This window comes from Pseudomassariella vexata (assembly GCF_002105095.1).
Source record: "Pseudomassariella vexata strain CBS 129021 chromosome Unknown BCR38scaffold_9, whole genome shotgun sequence".
Lineage (NCBI taxonomy): Eukaryota > Fungi > Ascomycota > Sordariomycetes > Amphisphaeriales > Pseudomassariaceae > Pseudomassariella > Pseudomassariella vexata.
The window spans coordinates 441,549-462,492 of record NW_024467964.1 but is presented as its reverse complement, the minus strand read 5'-3'; the positions used below and the strand labels follow the sequence as shown (position 1 = coordinate 462,492).

The 20,944-nt window shown below is 50.7% G+C and overlaps 8 protein-coding genes across 8 annotated transcripts; 4 read left to right on the top strand and 4 right to left on the bottom strand.

Annotated features, from left to right (window-relative positions):
- Positions 1-711: 711 nt before the first annotated feature.
- BCR38DRAFT_233790 (uncharacterized protein) lies at positions 712-2,628 on the bottom strand. Its single transcript, XM_040854335.1, has 2 exons — positions 2,572-2,628; positions 712-2,215 (listed from the first exon to the last, which is right to left on the bottom strand). Exon 2 carries the CDS (start codon positions 2,182-2,184, stop codon positions 868-870), a length of 1,317 nt encoding a protein of 438 aa, XP_040713996.1. The 5' UTR covers positions 2,185-2,215; positions 2,572-2,628; the 3' UTR covers positions 712-867.
- A 670-nt stretch (positions 2,629-3,298) lies between these two features.
- Positions 3,299-4,804, top strand: BCR38DRAFT_486432 (uncharacterized protein; the record flags this gene model as incomplete). Its single annotated transcript, XM_040864029.1, has 1 exon — positions 3,299-4,804. The coding sequence occupies one exon, from the start codon at positions 3,299-3,301 to the stop codon at positions 4,802-4,804; it is 1,506 nt and encodes a 501-aa protein (XP_040713995.1).
- Positions 4,805-5,726: 922 nt separating this feature from the next.
- BCR38DRAFT_410601 (uncharacterized protein) lies at positions 5,727-6,503 on the bottom strand (the record flags this gene model as incomplete). Its single annotated transcript, XM_040858483.1, has 1 exon — positions 5,727-6,503. One exon carries the CDS (start codon positions 6,501-6,503, stop codon positions 5,727-5,729), a length of 777 nt encoding a protein of 258 aa, XP_040713994.1.
- Positions 6,504-8,474: 1,971 nt separating this feature from the next.
- Positions 8,475-9,476, bottom strand: BCR38DRAFT_437680 (Endoribonuclease L-PSP/chorismate mutase-like protein). Its single transcript, XM_040860537.1, has 3 exons — positions 9,150-9,476; positions 9,085-9,098; positions 8,475-9,006 (listed from the first exon to the last, which is right to left on the bottom strand). Exons 1-3 carry the CDS (start codon positions 9,322-9,324, stop codon positions 8,668-8,670), a joined length of 528 nt encoding a protein of 175 aa, XP_040713993.1. The 5' UTR covers positions 9,325-9,476; the 3' UTR covers positions 8,475-8,667.
- Positions 9,477-9,798: 322 nt separating this feature from the next.
- BCR38DRAFT_394841 (glycosyltransferase family 39 protein) lies at positions 9,799-13,036 on the top strand. Its single transcript, XM_040857622.1, has 4 exons — positions 9,799-10,098; positions 10,246-10,547; positions 10,612-12,247; positions 12,306-13,036. Exons 2-4 carry the CDS (start codon positions 10,290-10,292, stop codon positions 12,737-12,739), a joined length of 2,328 nt encoding a protein of 775 aa, XP_040713992.1. The 5' UTR covers positions 9,799-10,098; positions 10,246-10,289; the 3' UTR covers positions 12,740-13,036.
- Positions 13,037-13,058: 22 nt separating this feature from the next.
- On the top strand, positions 13,059-14,138 carry BCR38DRAFT_525206 (SCA7, zinc-binding domain-containing protein). The gene is made up of 2 exons (XM_040865313.1): positions 13,059-13,105; positions 13,267-14,138. Exon 2 carries the CDS (start codon positions 13,451-13,453, stop codon positions 13,847-13,849), a length of 399 nt encoding a protein of 132 aa, XP_040713991.1. The 5' UTR covers positions 13,059-13,105; positions 13,267-13,450; the 3' UTR covers positions 13,850-14,138.
- Positions 14,139-14,302: 164 nt separating this feature from the next.
- Positions 14,303-16,948, bottom strand: BCR38DRAFT_394838 (uncharacterized protein). The gene is made up of 6 exons (XM_040857621.1): positions 16,566-16,948; positions 16,380-16,460; positions 15,787-16,296; positions 15,498-15,725; positions 15,159-15,436; positions 14,303-15,102 (listed from the first exon to the last, which is right to left on the bottom strand). Exons 1-6 carry the CDS (start codon positions 16,745-16,747, stop codon positions 14,546-14,548), a joined length of 1,836 nt encoding a protein of 611 aa, XP_040713990.1. The 5' UTR covers positions 16,748-16,948; the 3' UTR covers positions 14,303-14,545.
- Positions 16,949-17,455: 507 nt separating this feature from the next.
- On the top strand, positions 17,456-19,503 carry BCR38DRAFT_346305 (major facilitator superfamily domain-containing protein; the record flags this gene model as incomplete). The annotated part of the gene is made up of 6 exons (XM_040856249.1): positions 17,456-17,677; positions 17,731-18,018; positions 18,074-18,200; positions 18,256-18,764; positions 18,831-18,940; positions 19,002-19,503. 6 exons carry the CDS (start codon positions 17,456-17,458, stop codon positions 19,501-19,503), a joined length of 1,758 nt encoding a protein of 585 aa, XP_040713989.1.
- Positions 19,504-20,944: the final 1,441 nt, after the last annotated feature.

The window sequence follows — 20,944 nt, the reverse complement described above, 5'->3', positions numbered from 1 at the left end:
GTAAGCATTGTGAGCTTCACTCCCCACCCTGGAATACTTTTCTCTTGAACACATGCGGATATGAATTAGGAGGAAGCGTCAGTATCAAGACATACGTTCCTGCATAGATCTGAGTCGACTTTGAACACGACTGGCTTGGTCGTGCTACAAATCTATCCGGCATACACAGCTTGCACAGATAGAGGAAAAACAACCCAGTGATATTAGATATATAGGTTTGTTGGAACAAGTGAACCTTGGCAATCCCAGTGTTGTGCTTGATTTGATCAAAAATGGTTTTCATTGATTCGTTTATTACTCGTTGTTACCAACGCTATGAAGGTGCTCCGGGGTATGTACTATCCACAAGTGTTCCCAATTCAATCAAACACGATGGCAATTGGTAGTGACGATCCTACGGCTCTCCCGTCAGACCTAAATTCCTCGTGCTCGGTGTCGTCGGACGTGTCAAATTCGAATTTGACGAAGTCGGGGGCTTTGCTTTGCGGTCTAAGCACAACGACTTCGCCTGCTTGGTCAGGGTGCGCTTGGGGTAGTTTTCAGGGTATGCGGTGAAGCGCTTATACACGTGGGTGAAAGGGTCGTGGGGAGGGTACGCATCAAGAAGCGCTAATGGTTTAGCCAGTAGAGGCCGGTTTTGTCCGTGCCATGGTACTTTGATGTAATACAGATGATGTCGCTGCAGCGGTCCTCACAACCAAGTTCGCAGGTTACATCAGCAAGACCACAGGATCCAGCGGTGGTTGCTCGTGGGTTAGGGAGTCAGCCAATATGCTCCAGCATAGCAACAAGCGCTGAAGTATGTTGGGTGCTGGGGTAGGATAAATGGAAAGAATTCGCCCAGTCTGAACTATTCACCATGTGATTTCATTTGCCCTTCTTCCGTAAGCTCTCGGTGCACTCAGGGCAGAACCAGCGCCCCTGCGGCTCGCTCTTGAGCCCCACGCAGTTCCAGTGAAACCACTCGTAAGGACAATTCGGATTGTCACATGCCACCATGTCGCCATACGACACGTGCTGGCATAGACAGTACTTCTTGCCCTCTTCATCATCTTCGTCAATGTCAGAGCTGGCATCGTCGTTGCTATCGCGATCCACTATGTCATCGTCGCTATTAAGCTCACGGTGCTTGGGTGGTCGCTTATGAGGCAGATGAGTAGTGTTAGCCGAAGCAGGTGCCGGGGTGCCGCTGCCTGCTCTAGAGGCTGCGCGCGAACTAGGCGCTGACTCGGCATCAGAGAGTTCGCTATCGGGAGTTGAAGTCGGCGAGCCCTTAGATCGACCGGCTTGTTTGACACGGTTCAGGCCCGATTTGGCGCTGGGGGGCTTCTTACGCCCTGTGGCGCCACTCGGGGTGCTCTTGCGGACACCGGCTGATTTGACGGTTCCTCGCGGTCCAACGCTACCTGCCCGCGCTGTGCTGCCTGGAGTTCCCGCCTTTGGTGTGCCAGGCCCCATGGACGAGTGACGCGCGAGGCCGCTTGAAGCCGGCGGCACATTTCCCATACTGCCGTTGTTTCGGGGCCCTCTCTTAGGGACACCACTGCCAGGGCCCGCGGAGGATTCGCGCTCCTTGCGATTCATGATCATGCTTGTAGCTGGGGTAGCTGGTGCCGAAGCCGAGTTATGCATTAGTGATTGTGTGCTTCGTACCTGCGGATTCGAAATTCTTGCCCCACTGGGCGCCGCATGGTTGAGGATGGGGTTGAGCGGATGGGAAGCGGCCGTGGTCGGGAACTTGGTGCTAGGGATGCTGTGATTGGCAGCACTGGGGCGCAGGACAGACGGCAACTCGTCCGGGTCGGTGAAGCCCGGCTCGCCTCGATCGTACAGAACCTTGATCTGGCCGTCCATATGGCGCAGATGCTTCTCCAACAGGAACTGCAGCTTCTCCGACAGAGCCAACTTCTCATTCGCCAGCCGGTCTGCCTTGGCATAATTCTCACGAATGTTGCTGCGCAGCAGCTCCTCTCTGGGATTGTGCTGGTGGCTCCCATTCGCGCGGATCCAACGTTGAACTTTAACGTCGCTCTCCTCGATACTCTTGACGCATTCCATGTAGACGCGGTCCTTGTCTTGTATCTCGCTCTGCAGAAAGCGAATCTCTTCGTGGAGGTTCGAGGTGCGGTGGATCCAGTCTTCGAGGATCACACCAGGATCTTGCGCCTCCGCCGAGGGCGCCATCCTGTGGACGAAATCGATGGACAGGTCGTCTCTAGGCATGGCTGTTAACCTGGCCCTCTTCGTGGTGATAGTATATATGGGTCGTGGTAGGAAGACAACGCAGGTATATGCTTTCTTTTCTTTTTGCTTCTTTCCCTGGCGGATTGTATTATTTTTTTCACTTGGTATGCCTGCGCTGGGATGCTATCACAGATGTCGGACAAGGGCTCATGTGCATTATGACATAGTGGGTGGTGAACAGGCGGGGGCAAGTATGCGAAATGAGATGATAGGTTGGGTAGAGGGAGAAGGCAGGTAGTAATAGCATGCGATGCAATGACTGGGTTGGAACTGCTGCATATAACAACGCTATGCAAGAACAAGTTATGAGCTATATGTATGGCTCACCTTCGATCATGAAAGGTACGGGTCAAAAGTCAGGACGATCCCGTTGACAATTCCCTGTCTGATGATTTTACCCTTGAAGGAAGGGTGGTCCAGCTTTGGCACGATGGCACGATAAAAGCAGGCCAAGGGTCCTCCCGTCTGGATGCTACAGGCAAGACAAGCAGGCGCGCGGAGACGAGGTGGGGAGGGCGCGGTGATGAAGGCAAGCGAAGCGAGATGGAGACGGAACGTGACTCGACTTGTTGGGGGGACGTGAATTTTTGTCAGCCTCTTGCTCCTCAAGATTTTTGCTCGGCTGACACCGGCTAACTTGATTCAGCTGTGGCGTCTCAGTCCAACGCCACATTGGTCAGCCTTGTATTTTACCAAGCCAAGGCCCATGGAGCTTTGTGACCTTTCCAAGATTGTGACTACTCCAGCTACTTTGTATAATTGGAAGCCAAATGGATGAAATCGCTAGTGAGGAAGTACTTTACAGAAAGCTGTTTGACTAATCCAAGAACTCAACACAGATTGGCCTTGACTTAAACATGGGCATCATTTACTTTGGTGACATAACATACTACAATCGGTGGTTATGATACATTACATACCAGCTGGGGTATTTCGTGGTCCGCTCGCAAACTTTGGCCTCTCGATCCATCACATTCGCTGTCTTGCGAAAGCACTACCAGACAAACCATAGAGATTTCTCGCGTCTTTCATTTCTTCTTTACAAACATCTTCGATGACGGAACAAAATACTAATTCGCCGTATCGGATGCGGCTTCCCCGGCCCAACTATCTGCCTCATAACATTGAGGCGGACATAGACGACGAATCCATCGTCCAGCAGTACAAGCCGCTGGGGCGACCTAGTCGTCGTGAGGAGGAGGCTTACATCAAGAAAGTCAGACGTTTCGCAGAGGAGTATCGAATTACCAAACCTCAAGGCTACAATGTCTCGTTTCACTACAATCCCGCCATGGAGAAGCACCATTTCGGCCAGACACATCCCATGAAGCCCTGGCGTCTCACTCTCACCAAGAGCTTGGTCAATGCGTATGGCATGAACTATGCCATGGACAACTACCATCCACGCGCTGCCACCTTTGACGAGCTCACCACATTTCATACCAAGGATTACATCGACTTCCTGGCCACTGTCGCCCCTCAGCCGACACCCTTGGACGTGGATAACCCCAACCCAGACCTCAAGTTCAATCTTGGCGGCAGTGACTGTCCTCTATTTGAAGGGTTATACAATTACTGCTCCATGTCTGGCGGTGCTTCTCTTGATGCGGCCAGGAAGATTTGTAACAAACAGTCCGACATCGCCATCGCTTGGGGCGGCGGACTGCATCATGCCAAGAAAACCGAGGCGTCGGGATTTTGCTATGTCAATGATATTGTTATTGCCATACTGCAGCTCCTGAGAGTGCATGCTCGAGTTTTATACATCGATATAGACGTCCATCATGGTGACGGCGTCGAAGAGGCCTTTCTTTCTACCGACAGGGTCATGACGGTATCGTTCCACAAATACGATCCCCAAGTTTTTTTCCCGGGTACGGGCGCCCTGGAAGATAATGGCCCGAAGAACGAACTAAATCCAGGCGCCCACCATGCCATCAACGTGCCGTTGAACGACGGCATCACCGATGAGCAGTACGAGTGGCTGTTCCAGACCATCATCTCACAAGTGGTGGCAAAATTCAGACCCGAGGCCATAGCCCTCCAGTGCGGCGCCGACTCTCTGGCGGGCGACAGATTGGGCAAGTTCAACTTGCTTGTCGAAGGGCACGGCGCCTGTGTCGAATACTGCAAGAAACTGGGCATCCCCATGATCATGTTCGGCGGCGGAGGTTACACTCCGAGAAACGTGGCTCGCGCCTGGGCATACGAAACCGCCATCGCCATCGGCCAGCACAAGAACATACCCTCCGAGATACCAGAACACACGTCTTGGCGCGATCGGTTCCGTCAGACAACCCTTCTCCCATCTATAGAGGAAATCCTAGGAGAGCCCCGCACGAACAAGAACACGCCAAAGAAACTTCAGGACATCGTACAGCATGTCAGCGAACAACTGCGCTTCGTCGAGCAGGCGCCTAGTGTTCAGTACAGCATCATTCCGCCCGACTTGGGCCCAATTCGAGAAGAGGTGGAGCACAGGCTTAGAGAGGAAGCCGAGGAGCGGGAGGAAAACAGAAGGGATCGAGAAGAAGGCGTTGGCGTGCGCGGCGAGCTGTAGGCTAGCAAGGCCGACGCCGATGCACAAAACGATACACATCACCGCTAAAGCTATTTTGGCAGAGCTTCAGGTTTCAGAAATCCGGCGGCTGGGAAGGCCGATACCCAACAGTTGGACATATATTGAGGGTCTATCAAGGACGGAGCAAACGCTTCTAGACGACTTATTCTAGCGCCGCCGCAGAACAAGTGCCATATTCAACGATTATCTACTGGATCTCCTGCCCGTCTTCTACTATATTTTACTATGATGAACTGTACCCTTGTCCATTGGCCAAGGTACTTGGAGTGACCCCGAGTGACCTTATCTATTCTTTGGTAAAGATATTATAGGGGTGAAAAGGTTGAAATTCTGAAGGCATCGGGCACATGTCGGGCTACCAAGTTATGCTACACCACACTGCCTTTACGATATTGTTAGCAGTGGGTTGATTGCCCAGAACACCTCAAGATTGGTATAAGGGTATGTACATTTAAAGTGGTCTGTTTTTGTGTGAATTTCTATTATGCGCAGAACCATACTAACAACGTATTGGTTTGGGCTTAAGCCCGTAATAGACCCCCTACAACAATACGTCTTCTTACTTTTTACTACCCCACTTCCCTCGCATGTGCGGCTATTTTGGTGTATTTCCTGAGAATGTGGCCCCTCTTCAGTCCTTTGCGGGCTTGCCGCTTATAACTAGGTCGAATGATCTTGAGTCGACGGCAATTCGGTTCTACTTGGCTCGGACTTTCGGGACCGACTCGACTCGACGTATCGTGTCTCACTCGGGGTCGCTTCAGAGGAAACCGTGTTTGCACAAGTAGTAAAGGCAGCGATAATCAACGTACCTCGTCGATTCTAATACCAGTAAGTTTCCCAAACCTTTAGTATTCCATGACCCCTTGCCCTCGAGTTGAAGCGAAACATTCTGGTCCCGCTAGCTAGGCGATTCACCGTCGTCGCTTCCAAATTCAGAAACACCGTTACTGTCCTTACGGACGGGCTTCTTGGGCGCGTACGGCATACTATATTGCTGCGTCCGCATCTGGCTCAACTGCGGCTGCAGCTCCCCTACCATTCCGGCCTTGGACAACATGGGCTTGGCGCACATGGGCTGCGGGATCGAGTGGCACACAGGCTGGACGAACTGCGGCTTGTGTCCCGGGTTAGCGTTCTGGAGCGGCAAGAGGGGTAGGTTGCGCGATGTGCGGGCCAGGCCTTTGGATGCTTGTGTTTTGGAGGCGGGGACGGCGGAGTGGTTGTTGTGCTGCTGGTAGTAAGGAGTCTGAACAGGAGTTTGAGCCGGAGCACGAGCGACCTGGGCACGATCTGGGGCTTTTTGCTTCTGGGCGGGCCGATGACGAGGGTCGTGCACGGCGTCGTACTGGCTACCAGGCATGCCGACGAGAGCCTGGCCTAGCGAGGGTTCAAGGTACGAGTCCCGGTCCCTTGGTCGCTTGCCACCGGCCGCGTCCGCCCAGCCGTAGTTCTGGGTGGCGAGCTTGGCGCGGTGGCGGGCCCGGTCGTTGCGGCTCTCGCAGGCCTCGCAGGAGTTGCGCAGTTCGTGGTAGCAGTCGCGGACACCTTCGCACCGGCCGCTGCCGAAGCAGGAATAGAGACAGCTATTGTCAGAGTCGGCTACGTGTTGGCAGACCACGTGCTTGCTATCCCGGTGGCGACATTGGTGGTATATGTAGTGGTGATTAGTGCACATTTTGACTGTTCTGGGGGCTGTTGTTGTTGTTGTTGTTGACTACAGGGGTTGAGAAGAAGAATAAATAAGGAGTATTAGGTGAAGTATAGTTAGTGTTATTTCTGTACCTGACAGAGGAAGATCGTATAAAATAGAAAACAAATTTAGTCGAATGATGGAACGAAACAAATGTGTAGGTGAAGACAAGGTAACAAAAATGGTATACAGTGGTCCTGAGTCCCATTTCGTGTGCCAAGTCACTGGAGTCGTGATCTATATAACCCCTGAGTCACCATTGTCCCTAAAAGACAAAGATGCCTGTCATATTCCACAGTGTTTTGGGGTTAAAAAGGTTTGCCTTAATTTCTTTCATTGATTTTGTCAAAGAAACGTATCCGAGCTTCGCGCCCACTCTGGTTGCGAGCGGTTCGGGCTTGCTCGAATTTGAATATTTGGAATGTAATAGTGACTAGCTTCTAGCCTCAATAACCCTACCTAGGAAGCCATTCACATTGTCCCAAGACTGTGTATAGAAGCATCTTGCAAAACATTATCTCAGTTGAAGCCCCAATGCTTAAATTAGCAGTGAAACAACTGCTCAATCAACTCCTCTGGAGTCGCTATTATTCTATCTATGTAATCTACCATGCTCAAAATATCTAATTCGGACGCAATAGGCGTGCACTATCTGAATGTCAGGAAAATAAACTACTTTTATGCTAGAGGGTACGTAAGAACAGAACTTCATCCGCCTATGGTCAACGGTTCTGAAATGCAGCATAAAATTTGAACTACTTTAAAGACTTATCTTCGCATTATAATGGTTTCGGTTTCTGGAGCGCATGGCTCGCATTGCTTATCGCATCGAACAAGCTTGTAGTGTCATTTCTCGTAGTATTTCGTTTGTAACAACGAAGAAGCAGAAGATCAGCCGGGGGAGGGGGGTTATTCCGTAGGTACCGGTAAAAGCCTACAGTATATGGTGTTGCCCGAGAGTTGGCTTGTATGTTTTACTATAGAAACCAGAGTTCAAGGGACTAGAACAGAGAACGCAGTATGCTTTCTTCCATAGGCCCTGAAGAACAAAAAGGCATTACGCGTTATGGACCTCTTGTACCCGATATGATGAGATCTAGGTTAGAACCGAACATAAAGGGGAAACCAACACGTTTTTGGCCTTTCTTTCACGTAGACAAAAAACAAGTGAAGCGGCTATTCCCTGTCGCAAACTTTGGAACTACCATGAAAATATAGTTCACACCATAAGACGGCATTCCCTGACATCTTTCCTAGATATGACCTGGTGATGAAAGATTGGGCCTCAATAATGATCCTATCTACAGTCCTTGTAGTGATTACTTCTTTTTGGTGCAGATTGTCTCCGGAATAAACCCACCGGCCTTGAGGACATCTTTCTGCCTCCAGTGCAGGGTTTAGAGGAGCAGCCTGCCGAGGATGAGGATGTACCACAGGCCGAAGAATCAGACTCAGCCCCAGCCCCCCATACAGAAATTCGGGAACGAGAAGAGTCACCTACCGAGGGTGAGGATAAAGAAGGGACAAGAGAAGGAGAAGAAAAGCCTGTACGGACGGAGAACTTGACGCTCGAGACGGAGCAGAAGAACGCTGCTCTCGGGGAGAAGACTGCTTTGGCTCTTTTCTTACTGTGAGCAAGACTTGAAAGGTTCACGAGAGATGTATTGGGATATTGACGTATATTGATGTGTATGACTAAAATTTATCCATACCGCAAGTTGATATCAATTCTCTTTGGCCATTTCTTCGAGTAATTGGGTGAAGTCCTTCTCTCATAGCCCATTATGAGGCGATATCCTCTTGCCCATCGCATCAGTATCGACGTTGGAATCTTGGATAGCTCCAGCTACTCAAGGAATTCAGAACGGGGCAGAGGTACAAGAATAATCTAGTCAGACGGTTGGATTTTACGGCTAGATACAGTACCTGACCCACTATCCATTTTTGTTATTAATTCTGGTAACAATACTTGCTGTTGAAAATGGGAGATTTTGCGGATCTGCCTCTCACTACGTTGAGTGCGCGAACCCACAGACACTTCCCGAGTCACAAGTTCAGAAGCTGTCACAGGAGAGATCTCGCATATTTAACTGTATTGTGTCTTATCACATTCTCTGCTATCTAGCCTTCCCATCAACGGTCTTCCAGCCTAAGCCGAGCCAGGAAGAGCAACACACTCGATCTCAACGGTAGCGCCCAAGGGCAGGGCAGCAACAGCGACACAGCTACGGGCGGGCCTGTGGGTGAACCACTTCTTGTACTCCTCGTTCATGGGGACGAAGTCGTTCTGCATGTCGACGATGAAGATGTTGACCTTGACAACGTTCTGGAGGGAGGAGCCGGCCGACTCGAGCACGGCCGACAGATTCTTGATGCAGATGGCCGTCTTCTCGCCGATGGTGGCGTCCGTCACGAGCTTGCTGGTCGCCGGGTCCATGTGGACCTGGCCCGAGCAGTAGATGGCGGATGCAGTTTTAACGGCGTGGGACTGGGGGGTTAAGTATGGTGAGCTTCATTCTTTTCTGCCTCGGTTCAAACAATAGTGAGTTGATTGAGTGGTACATACGTAGGGAGCGGCAGCTGCGGCATGTTAGTTGTATGTATATAATTAGGATGCAAAGGAATACATACCACCTGGCGCCTTGTCACTCATCACCATAGTCATCTCTGGGGCCTTGCCTGCCATCTTGCGACTTGCCGTGAAGCTTACGGGGGATACTGGTGTGAGGAATGGTCTCGCGAGTGTGCAACGGGTCGTGTAGGAGAGAATTGAGCGGATTGGTAGTGCTCGAACTGGACTGATCATGGTTAACTTTGATCCAGTTGCGGGCGGACGACGTTAAGGTTTTACGATACGGGGGAGTGAGGTCGAGCTCCGTATTTCGGATCTCGAGCTGGCCCCACCCGATCGGGAGGATCGCCGTCCCGCTACGACTTTGCAACATCGAAGCTTCGGTGCTTTTATTACCTTGTGTGAGCACATATTATTACACCTCATTCTTGCACGTAGACACATACTCGAGTCAGTATTTAGCATCAATGGCATTTACCTGTTAGAGCTCTTGCAAGGTGCACACGACACCGAAACAGCTATGCATTGACACCGAGGTTTCGGGAGTTGAATGTAACGGCAGTGATAGCGCCATACAATATGTTGATCCATGTGGGCATTTCTCAATTTCTCAATCGGACCATTGTGCTTCCAATTATGATTAATTTTAGACTCAAGTAATATATTGGATATCCGCTGCAATGTTGAATTTCGTCATTGCAAAGAGGGAGAGTTTTAGCACTGGAAAGTTGCCGCCACCAGAAGCACAGCTAGGGTTTCACATCTTGGCCAACTAGCCTGAAGGGTCCATTGTCCAAAAGTTAGCTCCACAACCACCCCTCTACCCCTGTCGGAATACTCAGCTGCGTCAAGTAAAGGAGCTCAATGGCCCATCCCAATTCAACATCTTGTTCACTTCGAGAACTCGACTTTGATTTCTACAAGTCGTAATCGCCCCCTTTGTTCCCAGCAACACCGAATTTTGTCGGTTGGATGGTTGCACCAAATTCTATCCACACCACTCTTTCGGTAAGTCCACGTCGCAGCTTCTTTCTGAGATGCAATAGTTCTAGCTCTTGTGAAGCCGCAGCTGTCGTCTGAACAGCTCGTCAGAACCGCGTGTCAGATCGTGAAATTCGAAGCAACAAGCTAACCTTAGCGCCCTGCCTTCCACAGTTTCCGTCGATTGACTTTACCTGGTCAACTCGCAGTAGCCCGTCATGGCGGCAACTGCCACATCGCAGGGCAGTTTGCGTCAGCGCAATGTCCCTAGCTCCAAAAAGAAGGCTGCATCAGTGTCTGGCGACGATGCCGAGCTCGACACCTTGAACAAGACGAACAAGCAGATCTCTGGGCCAGGATCAGAATGGGATTACAAGATTGCCCTGATCATCATCACCATACTGGCCTTTGTATCGAGATTCTGGGGCATCAGCCATCCCAATGAAGTTGTCTTCGACGAAGTCCACTTTGGCAAGGTAAGGATAGCTGCCCCCTTCGGCACCGAGAGCCACGTGGCTGACAGACATTCTCTACAACCAGTTTGCCTCGTACTACCTCGAAAAGACTTACTTCTTCGACGTCCACCCACCGTTCGGAAAGCTACTGTTTGCATTTATGGGATGGCTCGTAGGCTACGATGGACACTTCCACTTCGATAACATTGGCGACTCGTACATTGCGAACAAGGTCCCGTACGTCGCGTTCCGCTCGATGCCAGCTTTCCTCGGTTCCTTGACCGTGACAGTCACCTACCTCATCATGTGGGAATCTGGTTACAGTCTCCCCGCCTGTGTCGTGGCTGCCGGCTTGGTCCTCCTCGACAATGCCCACATCGGACAGACTCGATTGATTCTGCTGGACGCCACCTTGGTCCTGGCCATGGCTTGCAGTCTTCTGTTCTACATCAAGTTCTACAAGCAGAGGCACAACCCCTTTGGTCGAAAGTGGTGGAAATGGCTGATCCTGACTGGCTTTGCCCTCTCGTGCGATATTTCGACCAAGTACGTGGGCCTGTTCGCCTTCGTCACCATCGGCTCTGCTGTAGTGATCGACCTGTGGGACCTGCTTGATGTGAAGCGACCAGGAGGCGCATTGGAGCTGGCTGATTTTGCGAAGCACTTTGCGGCGCGCGCCTTCGGACTCATCGCCATGCCCTTCATTTTCTACCTGTTCTGGTTCCAGGTCCACTTCTCCATCCTGACGCGGTCGGGACCTGGTGATGACTTCATGACGCCCGAATTCCAGGAGACGCTGTCTGACAATGTCATGATGGCCAACTCTATTACGATCAACTACTATGATTCCATCTCCCTGCGACACAAGGAGACCAAGGCCTACCTCCACAGTCATGAAGAGAAGTACCCGCTCCGTTACGACGATGGTCGTGTCTCCAGTCAGGGGCAGCAAGTGACGGGATATCCCTACAACGACACAAATAACTTCTGGCAGATCATTCCCCAGAATGATGACCATCAGCTGGGTCGCGTCGTCAAGAACCATGACCTCGTCCGTCTGCGACACATTGTCACCGATACTATGCTCCTGTCGCATGATGTCGCCTCTCCGTACTACCCTACGAACCAGGAGTTTACAACCGTTCCTCTAGAGGAAGCGTACGGCAACCGTCTGCCCGACACGCTCTTCGAAGTCCGTATCGAGAACGGTAAGGTTGGGCAAGAGTTCAAGAGTGTAGCCAGCCACTTCAAGTTCATCCACAACCCAAGCAAGGTCGCCATGTGGACTCACACGACACCACTACCCGACTGGGGTCACCGCCAGCAAGAAATCAACGGAAACAAGCAGATCGCACCCAGCTCTAATGTCTGGCTCGTGGACGACATTCCGTCTCTCCCTGCGGACCATCCCCGCCGAGAAAAGCCCGAGAAGCAGGTCAAGAGACTCCCATTCTTGAGGAAGTGGTTTGAGCTGCAGCGTTCCATGTTCTGGCACAACAACCAGTTGACGAGCAGCCACCCCTATGCCAGTCAGCCTTACCAGTGGCCGTTCCTGTTGAGAGGTGTGAGCTTCTGGACGCAGAGTGATACTCGCCAGCAGATCTACTTCTTGGGAAACCCTATCGGATGGTGGCTTGCAAGCAGTCTGATCGCTGTTTTCGCTGGCATCATTGGTGCTGATCAGGTCTCCCTCCGCCGTGGTATCGATGCCCTGGATCATCGTAAGTGCAAGCCGTATACGCTTCCGTGTGTTGGGATCCCAATACTGACAGTTCCTAGGTACCCGCTCCCGCCTGTACAACTCCACCGGGTTCTTCTTCCTGGCTTGGGCGACACATTATTTCCCCTTCTTCATTATGGGCCGACAGCTGTTCTTGCACCACTACCTTCCCGCGCATTTAGCATCAACCCTGATCGTAGGTGCCTTGGTTGAGTTTGTGTTCAACGCAGACCCACCACCGGAGGAGTTGAACTACCAGTCTGTTAAGTCCGGCAAGAAGTCGGCTCCTGGCCCGAAGCGACATATTTCCGCGCGCGAAAGATTTGCCGGCCAGAGCATGGTCCCGGCGTGGATTGCCTGTGGAGTCATCTTGGCTCTGGCGACCTTTGGCTGGTCCTTCTTCTTGCCGCTCACTTACGGCTACCCTGGTCTGGATGTGGACCAGGTGCTCCGACGAAAGTGGCTTGGATATGATTTGCATTTTGCTAAATAGAAGACCGCACTCGGCAAGTTGATGGGGATTGCTATGCTTCTTTTGTGTGGACGGTATCTGATTGTGTACGATTTGGAAGCATGTGCTGGGGCGGATATGCATGGGCGCAGTTGGACGGAAAATTCAAGGCCTGTCAATGGTGGAGAGGACCATCTTAACACACTGGGCGCTACAAGAGTCTAATTGACAACATTTTGAAATCATCAGATATGTAATTGTGTCTTAGCCAATGATTTTGTCCGGCCACGCTTTTGAAAATAACAGCGCTCCATCAATGCTTTGTGTGTTGTGCTACGGTCCTTCGACTTACGCCAGGAACAGCTAGTCTCTCGACATCTAGCTGGTCGACTTTGAAGACATTACGAAGTTAGGTATGTGATCTTGTGCTTTACAATTTTTGCAATATACTCACTACTAGGCGAGTTGATAAGCGACTGACAAGCGACTCTGTGAACCTATGTGTAGTATATTGGACCACTTGTATTTTTTTCGAGATGATTTGAGGCACGACTTATACAAGCCTATAGGCATGCGAACAAGGGATGAATGACGGTGGCTACCTGAGGAGCGGCGAATACAACCTCCCCACACTGGCTTACATCGACGGATTTTCACTGTCATACTCACCTTCTCCTTCAAACAGGCATGGCTGCCTAATTCCTTCAAAGGCAAAACGACCCAGGGTACTGATAAAGCACCCCTAATACTTCGATGTACACACATCAACAAGGTTCCATTTTCAACCCCGTCATGCCCAACGAGATAACTCCCGCTGTATATATTGGGCGCCAATGCGGCGTCCCTAATGGCAGCGATGACCGGCCCTGCACCTGTGCTCTCACCTGTCGCGCTCATAGTATGGGCGCGAAGCGCACCGTCCCGGGGAGGCTGTTGCTGTTTGATATGTGGCTTTCGGGGTACCGGCGGCAGATGGGGGAGAGGAGGGAAGAGCGGGAACGACAACAGGGGCAGGAAGGGGTCCAGGCGGAGGAACCGGAAGAACAACAGCAGGAGCAGAAATTGGAGTGCCCGGCGGGTCATTGGAGTATGGGGTTTGCGGGAGGGCTAAGAGATCAAGTGCTTTGGGGGTTGGACGGATGCTTTGAGTGAGACGTAACGCCGATTAAGCACTTCAATTGAAAGGAAGCTTCTCTGGGTTGTTCAGCTCTACGGGTAAGATGGGCTTGATTTGGGGTCGTTTCAGTCAACAACAGTTCATCTTGGGGCCAGTTGGCCAACAGGAAATAAGAAGACAACAGCACTCTTTCCTGTGTCGATGGGGTTGTTTGAAATCCTGCGTGTACAACTAGACTCGGGGGGTTAGGAGTTGCGGATATTGGACAGCGCTTTCGGACTCTATATTCTCACCACAGCCGAGAAAAGGATATACTCATACGGGAGTTTGAGCGATAGTTATCTCTTCTCTTTGGGGGTTAACTCCTCCATGTTTCATTTCTACACTGAAACAAAACTTTTCTGAAACTCGATGCTGGGGGCTTTTCTCAGTATTCCTGTACTTCCTGCTGACAGCTCTGTTTTACGGACAAGCTGGATGAGCGGCCAGAGGCTTAGGGGAGCCTATCGGGAAGGTCCTAGACATCGAAGTTCGACGCATGAATGTTTATACATGGGCCATAATGCTTTGCTTTGAGTGTGGCTTTCATAATTGCTCTAGCACCGTTCAGTACCATCTGGTAGTGTCTATCCGAGGTGTAGTGAAAAATGGAACAGTCCACTATAACCTCAATCTTCAAGCTAAATAGGTGGCGCCCTTTCGATCCAGAACACCGTTTATCTCCCCAGCCCCTAGATCAGCGACGTATCAAGAAAAACGCCCCAAAGAGACCCAATATCAGGATTTCCAAGCTCCGGGAATGACCCCGGCGGAACGAGTGGCAAATCTGCATCTTTCGGGATCCTGGATAGATACCAATTCTTAATCCACCGAATCTTCTGCGCAAAGAAGCTATTGACCCCAATCATCCCCGGAGACGACTCCGGATCCGCCACAACAAGCCTCTCGAGCTCATCAAACTGGTCTGAAAGCCGCTCAACCACGGAGGCAAAATCGGCTGTCTTGCGCGCGAGCTCCACGTCCCAGTCGGGCGAGTTTTCGATGTGGAGCAGGCGAGAGAAGGTAACGATGCCGAAGGCGACGCAGGCCGTCCAGGTGAAGGGCCGCACGGGGTGGATCGTCATCGGGGCGAGGAAGTGGGATTCAAAGAACGACTGGGAGCTTTGTAAACAGTTCCACAGGGCTTCGGATCGTTGGAAGACTTGGGGTCCGTCGACTGAGGCTTCCATGTAGACCGCCGGCTCATAGATGCGGACGATGGCGTTGTGGTAGTGGGTCCAGAACAGATCTATATTTGGTGTTAGCTTGGGGTATTGATTAAGTGACAGTTTGAGCGGAGCTGACAGTTTGACTTTACTGCCTCGGGTTGACTGTCGACCAGAGCCTCGAGCTCTTTACGGATCGAAGCAGTGCTCAGAGCGTGTGGCGCTGAGTAGACCCCTCGACCGTCGCTATCGAGTGGAAAGATGGTATTAACACGAGCCAGCAGGCGTTGGATTCGTACCAGAGCTACTAGCTGTAGGTCTGTGGAGTATATGTTTTTGGTGCCGATATCATCACAGCACTTGGCCAGGTAGTCGTTGAAAGCGAACCCCTGTGGTCTCCGGAAGAGAGTTGACGTCCTATCCGTTGTCAGTCCTGTGAGCAATCGTCGCGAGAAGCGACACGAAGGGGCGATATTACAGAGTGGCGAGGTAAAAACACCCCAAAACCACTCGTTTGTCCTCCAAGGTATGTTCTCCTCTATGGCCTTGACTCCTCATAGCGAGAGCCGCCTCCTCCACAAGAGACTGCGGTAGTAGGCCCCATGAATGACCGGGAGGGTTGCGGAGACCCAGGTCCATCACCAATGCAATGGCTAGTTGTAGGAAGTCGGTACCTTGTGCTTGGAAGTATATCCGAAAGTCACACCTTGCCACCGCTGTTAGACTATATAAACACGAGCTGAGGAAAAGGCAGGATCTTCACGAACCATGAGATATACAGCAGCAGCGCCTGGAGTAGCTCAAGGGTCTTGTAATTCTGTATGATCATCTGCTCGGCAATATACTTCCTGAAGGCATGTTTCATGGCCTCTTGTATTTTGGGAACCTGCGGGGCGGTCACGAGGATAATGGTATGAAACAAGACGGGACTTCTTTCGTGTAATTGAGCCGCATTCACCAGCGGAGACAATGGGACAAACGGAAAATGAGGGGTCAGCTTCTCACGGTAGGTATGCAAGATCTTGTTGCCTTGGTCCAACGTGAGGCTAAAGCCGGGAACTAGGCCAATCTTTGGAGGCTGGTGATCAGTAGGAAACGAGACCCGACTTCTGGGAGAAACATGTGTTTGTGGAGCGTGTGAATTATCGGCAATGGGTGGCTGAGCTGGGTCATCAGTGACAAGGTGAGAATGGTCATGCATATTTAGCTGGAGATGCTGGCTTGCTGTCAAAAGCTGCATGATGCCATCGACTTTTTGCTCCAGCTGAACGACTCGGCTGCATATGGGGTAGATGGGTTAGTGTTCCTAGACATCCTTATGGTCCACGATTCAATGGTATACAAAGGGTGGAGAACACACGTTGATTTGCCTCTCGCCTTCCGTGGTCTGATCTCGCGTGGAGTACAGTCTAGATTGTACTTTCGACATCTATAAACATAGCTTGTAAGTCACGTTGGCTTGGGCGTATAAGTGGACAAGACTGATGAAGAAAACGGCACCACACTTAGCCGAACCCAGCTAAACCTGATGGATAAGGAGATGTACCTTTGACAAGAAGTACTGGAACCCGCCTCATCAGACCAGGCGCAACGGGCTTTCACCCGGGCACAACCCGAGCAAGCGTGTCGGGCCTTGGCATCTCCGGGTCTGAAGCCGGCTCTGGAAGTTGAGCTGAAAGCCGCTCCGGAGCTTGGTGAAGATGCCGGTGAGAACTGATTGTCCTCCATTGCGCTCCAAGAGGGTTACGGTCACGATATAACCGAACCCATAAAGTATTTGATTGAAAACCTGTTGCTCTGTTGATCTGTGAATGAGTCTTGACTAACAAAAGTGAGCAATCAGCATTATTGTGTACTTTTCTTTGGCACTTATTGTTCAGAGCAAGTGAAGAATTCTGGTCCGGCGGTGTTGGTGCATTGACATGGGTGAGCGCAAAGGCATGCGGGCACCGGACGTTAAAATATTCCCCGAAATCCGGCCAAATACTCAACTCCTTGCGACCAGGTTAGACCTGCTTACCCGGGCGACCCAATTTTACAACCTATCAATACCAAAGTTGCGGCATGATCATCTGTCCGCGGCGATACGTGACCTAAAAGAGCTGGGCTTGTGCTACCGGATGTCAAAATGACTGCCGAATGCTCACTCTGCCGCAGGCAATCGCAAGTGGTAAAGATGGGATGTCAGTGTTAATTACAGCCATGTCTCTCTTTTCAACATGTTTTCTTCTTGTCTGTCGTGATGTGATGCAACAAGTATCCTCCCAGCTTTGCTCTGATCGTCACTTCCTGCCTTTTAGATCTTGATATTGCTTTCCCAATTTTCAGAACCACTCTCTGCGTCCCTGACCTCCCATATCTGTCTCGATGCTGGATGCTACTTTTCGAGACGTGTACATTTCTTTTTTTTTTATTGACGCATGGTATTTCTCGAACATGGCAGATACAGAATTGTCCAATGTCCCACACGCCACTTCCAAGGCACCAACAAACCAAGCGGACGTTGAGCAGCATTCACAAGATGTCTACACCGACCACAGTAACCATAGTTCCCACAGCGTAGCACAGCCCAAAGAGACGGAACCAAACTATCCTGAAGGCATCCAACTTTTCATGATATGTTTCGGTCTATGGCTAGCGATCCTGTGCGGTGGACTTGTACGTTGCCCTTTCCCCAAGTTCGTCTTCATCTTTCTGATCTCAGTGACCAGGATCGCTCCATCCTCTCTACAGCGATCCCAAAAATCACCACCGAGTTCCACTCGCTACCCGACATAGGCTGGTATGGTTCGGCGTATTTACTCACGACGTGTTCTTTCCAACTCATGTTTGGGAAATTGTATGCCGAGCTCAACATCAAATGGGTCTACATGGCAGTTCTGGTCATATTCGAAGTTGGCTCCGTTATTTGTGCAGCGGCACCGAATTCTATTGCCATGATTATCGGCCGTGCTGTTGCAGGAATTGGCTGCTCGGGGCTAAGTTCCGGCTCTCTCATTGTGAGAACCTAGTTGGATGCCAAAGAAAGAAACGAGGATGGCTGACTCGGTGTAGATTCTGGCTCACAGTTTACCGTTGCACAAGAGACCCAAGTTTACTGGTGCTGTGGCTTCTTCGATGGGAATTGCTCAGGTTCTTGCACCGACACTTGGGGGTGTGTTTACGGATCAAGTATCCTGGCGTACGTCTTTCGTGCTTGAATTTTCGCTTGAATAGAAAACTAATATTGACCATAGGCTGGTGTTTCTGGATCAACCTTCCCATGGGCGGTGTGACCTTATTTGTCCTCTTATTCCTTCTCCGCCTCCCTCCCCGCCCCAAGTCCGAGAGGACTTTCAGCCTTACCGCGCTCGCTTCAAAGCTCGACTTTCTCGGCACGGCCATCGTGGTACCCGCTGTCATCAGTCTCCTTCTTGCCATGCAATGGGGTGGTACGACGTACAGCTGGGGTAACTGGCGCATCATCCTCTGCCTGTGTCTGTTCGGGATCTTGACTATCGTCTGGCTTTACCATCAATACCGAAGGGGCGAGAAGGCAACAGTTCCCACGCGCCTTTTAAGAGAGCGTACGATGGCTACTGCCATCATTTTCACTTTGACCGGATTCTCGAACCTCTACCTGCAGCTCTATTACATACCCATTTGGTTTCAGTCCGTCAAGGGCGATTCCGCCCAGCAGTCGGGAATCAATGTTTTAGCTATGACGGCGTCCATGACAATCGCAACGGTGTTGTCAGGGTTCTTTGTCAGTGACCATTTTGCCCTTTTACTCCTTCCACTCCTGAGCTACCACTGACCTTTCGCATGGCAGACCAGCAAAATCGGCTACTACGTGCCGTCGATGATTCTATCTACTGCCATGATGTCGGCTGCGGCAGGCATGACCTATACATTCAGCATCTCAACCAGCACCGGATTTTGGTGAGTGTGAACAGTGATTAACATACTGGGAAAGCAGCGAGAACTAAAGTCGAACTCACAGGGTCGGTGCCCTCATTCTACTAGGTTTTGGTACAGGGGCCGGCGCTCAATCCCCTCTCATGGCCTTGCAAACCGTCTTCGAAGCCAAGGATATGGCCATCGCAACCTCAGTGTGGATGTTCTTCCAGTCGCTCGGCTCCAGCATTTTTGTCAGCATTGGTGCCAATGTCTTCCAGTCTCGTCTCGTCGAGAGCTTGCAGGCTATTGTGCCCGAAGTCAACCCGGCAGTCATAATTGGCAACGGCGCATTTGGATTGAGCGAAGCGATGGAGCGGGTGTATCCACAGTTCGTGGACGGGATCCTGCTGGCGTATGATAAGGCGGTGCAGAGGGTGTTTTTGGTTGGACTTATTATGGCTTGCTTGTCGATTTTTGGCAGCGCGGCGATGCCGTGGAGAGATGTGAGGAAGGGGGAGCAGAAGAAGAATGCAAATGAGGTGGAAGGGGAACAGAAAGAGGAAGTCAAGAAATGGGACGAGAATGCTCCAGAGGTTGTGGAATAATGATGACATGGGGGTAAGAGCCAGTAGGCGAGAGCTCTCATGACACGTATGATCGTGGTTTATTTCAGACGACGCTGACCAGTATACAGTATGATACAGGTTTCAATGCAAGGAAAATAATTTTCACAAAAAGATCTTGTTATGCAGTCTCCTCTAGAAGTCTCTGGGGATTTCTATTCAATGCACTACGGAAGGTGAGCATTCTATAATCAGCGTTCTGAATATACAATGAATCTACCAGTGACAATTTTACACGAGACAAAAGAACCACAACGCCATGTAGTCTAAAAGTAAGCGTGTCTACATGTGTTATGGCCAGGTGTCAAGGAAGAATGCGTAGAACGCAACTCCTGTCTTGGAAAGGCATCGTCATCAACCCCACCTCCCGGCAGTCATTACTACCTTTGTCCAGTGTGTCATGGACAATATTTCATAGCGACTGTTGGTACAAAGGTATGGATCTATCGCACTTGCTGCGTTCATCCTTGATGAGATGTAAGAGCTACCCGTTGGGAAGGTATGACGGCACATGAATAACCATCAAACCTGCTAAACATGGCGAGCCACATGTATTTCTATCATGACGGCAACTGCAACCCGCGCTGGTCGGACCAGAAAATCCAAATATCCCCCCTTTCTCGCCAACTGGTTCAATTTTACTACATCCCATTCATAACACCTCCTAAACCAGCACCATCTTTTGCATTGCTTTCTGTTCTCGACTTTGGAAGATCCTCGTATGACTCCGCCATCTCTGTGTCTCTCTGTACTCTCGATTTTGCCTACCATCTTTACGTATATTCTACCAGGCTGAGGTAATAGAGTCTACCCAGCAGCACGAGCTTCCAGAATGGGGGAATTTGACTGACTTGACGTCTATGCAGGACCGGAACACGCCGTCAGCCATATCCCAAACTTACAGCTACACCAGACGTCGGGAATGCCGATGTCATCTAAGTTTTCTCTACCGCTCATCGCTCCTCACAAGTCTCCCATCTCTCGACCTGAGTGGACTTTTTCGGTCCACTTGTCTTCAATGGCTCAAGCATTTCCATTCATAATTACTCACGAAGCTTCCCATGCTCAGTCGACAATACACTCATCTATTTCCGATGATTAGACAACAAGAGCGAGGGACATTTCAGAGATGTCGAAGAAATTCTAAAAAAGAATGTTCGGACAAGCGTGAATTCAGATCCCACCTGAAACGTTCGGTATTCGTCGTTATCGACATAGGGTGCAACGAAGAAGCCACTTCTGAGATCGGACTTGCCGCGTGCCATAGGGTGACTGCACAACCACGAACATGTCTCCTGTTGGACCCAAGAAAACGTGATATCACAGCATATCAAGTTCCAATACTCCGAGTAAATTCAAAAGGCTTGTTCGATTTCAAGTTAATGAGAACAAATCCTAGATTTGCGATACGAAATGTGCAAGG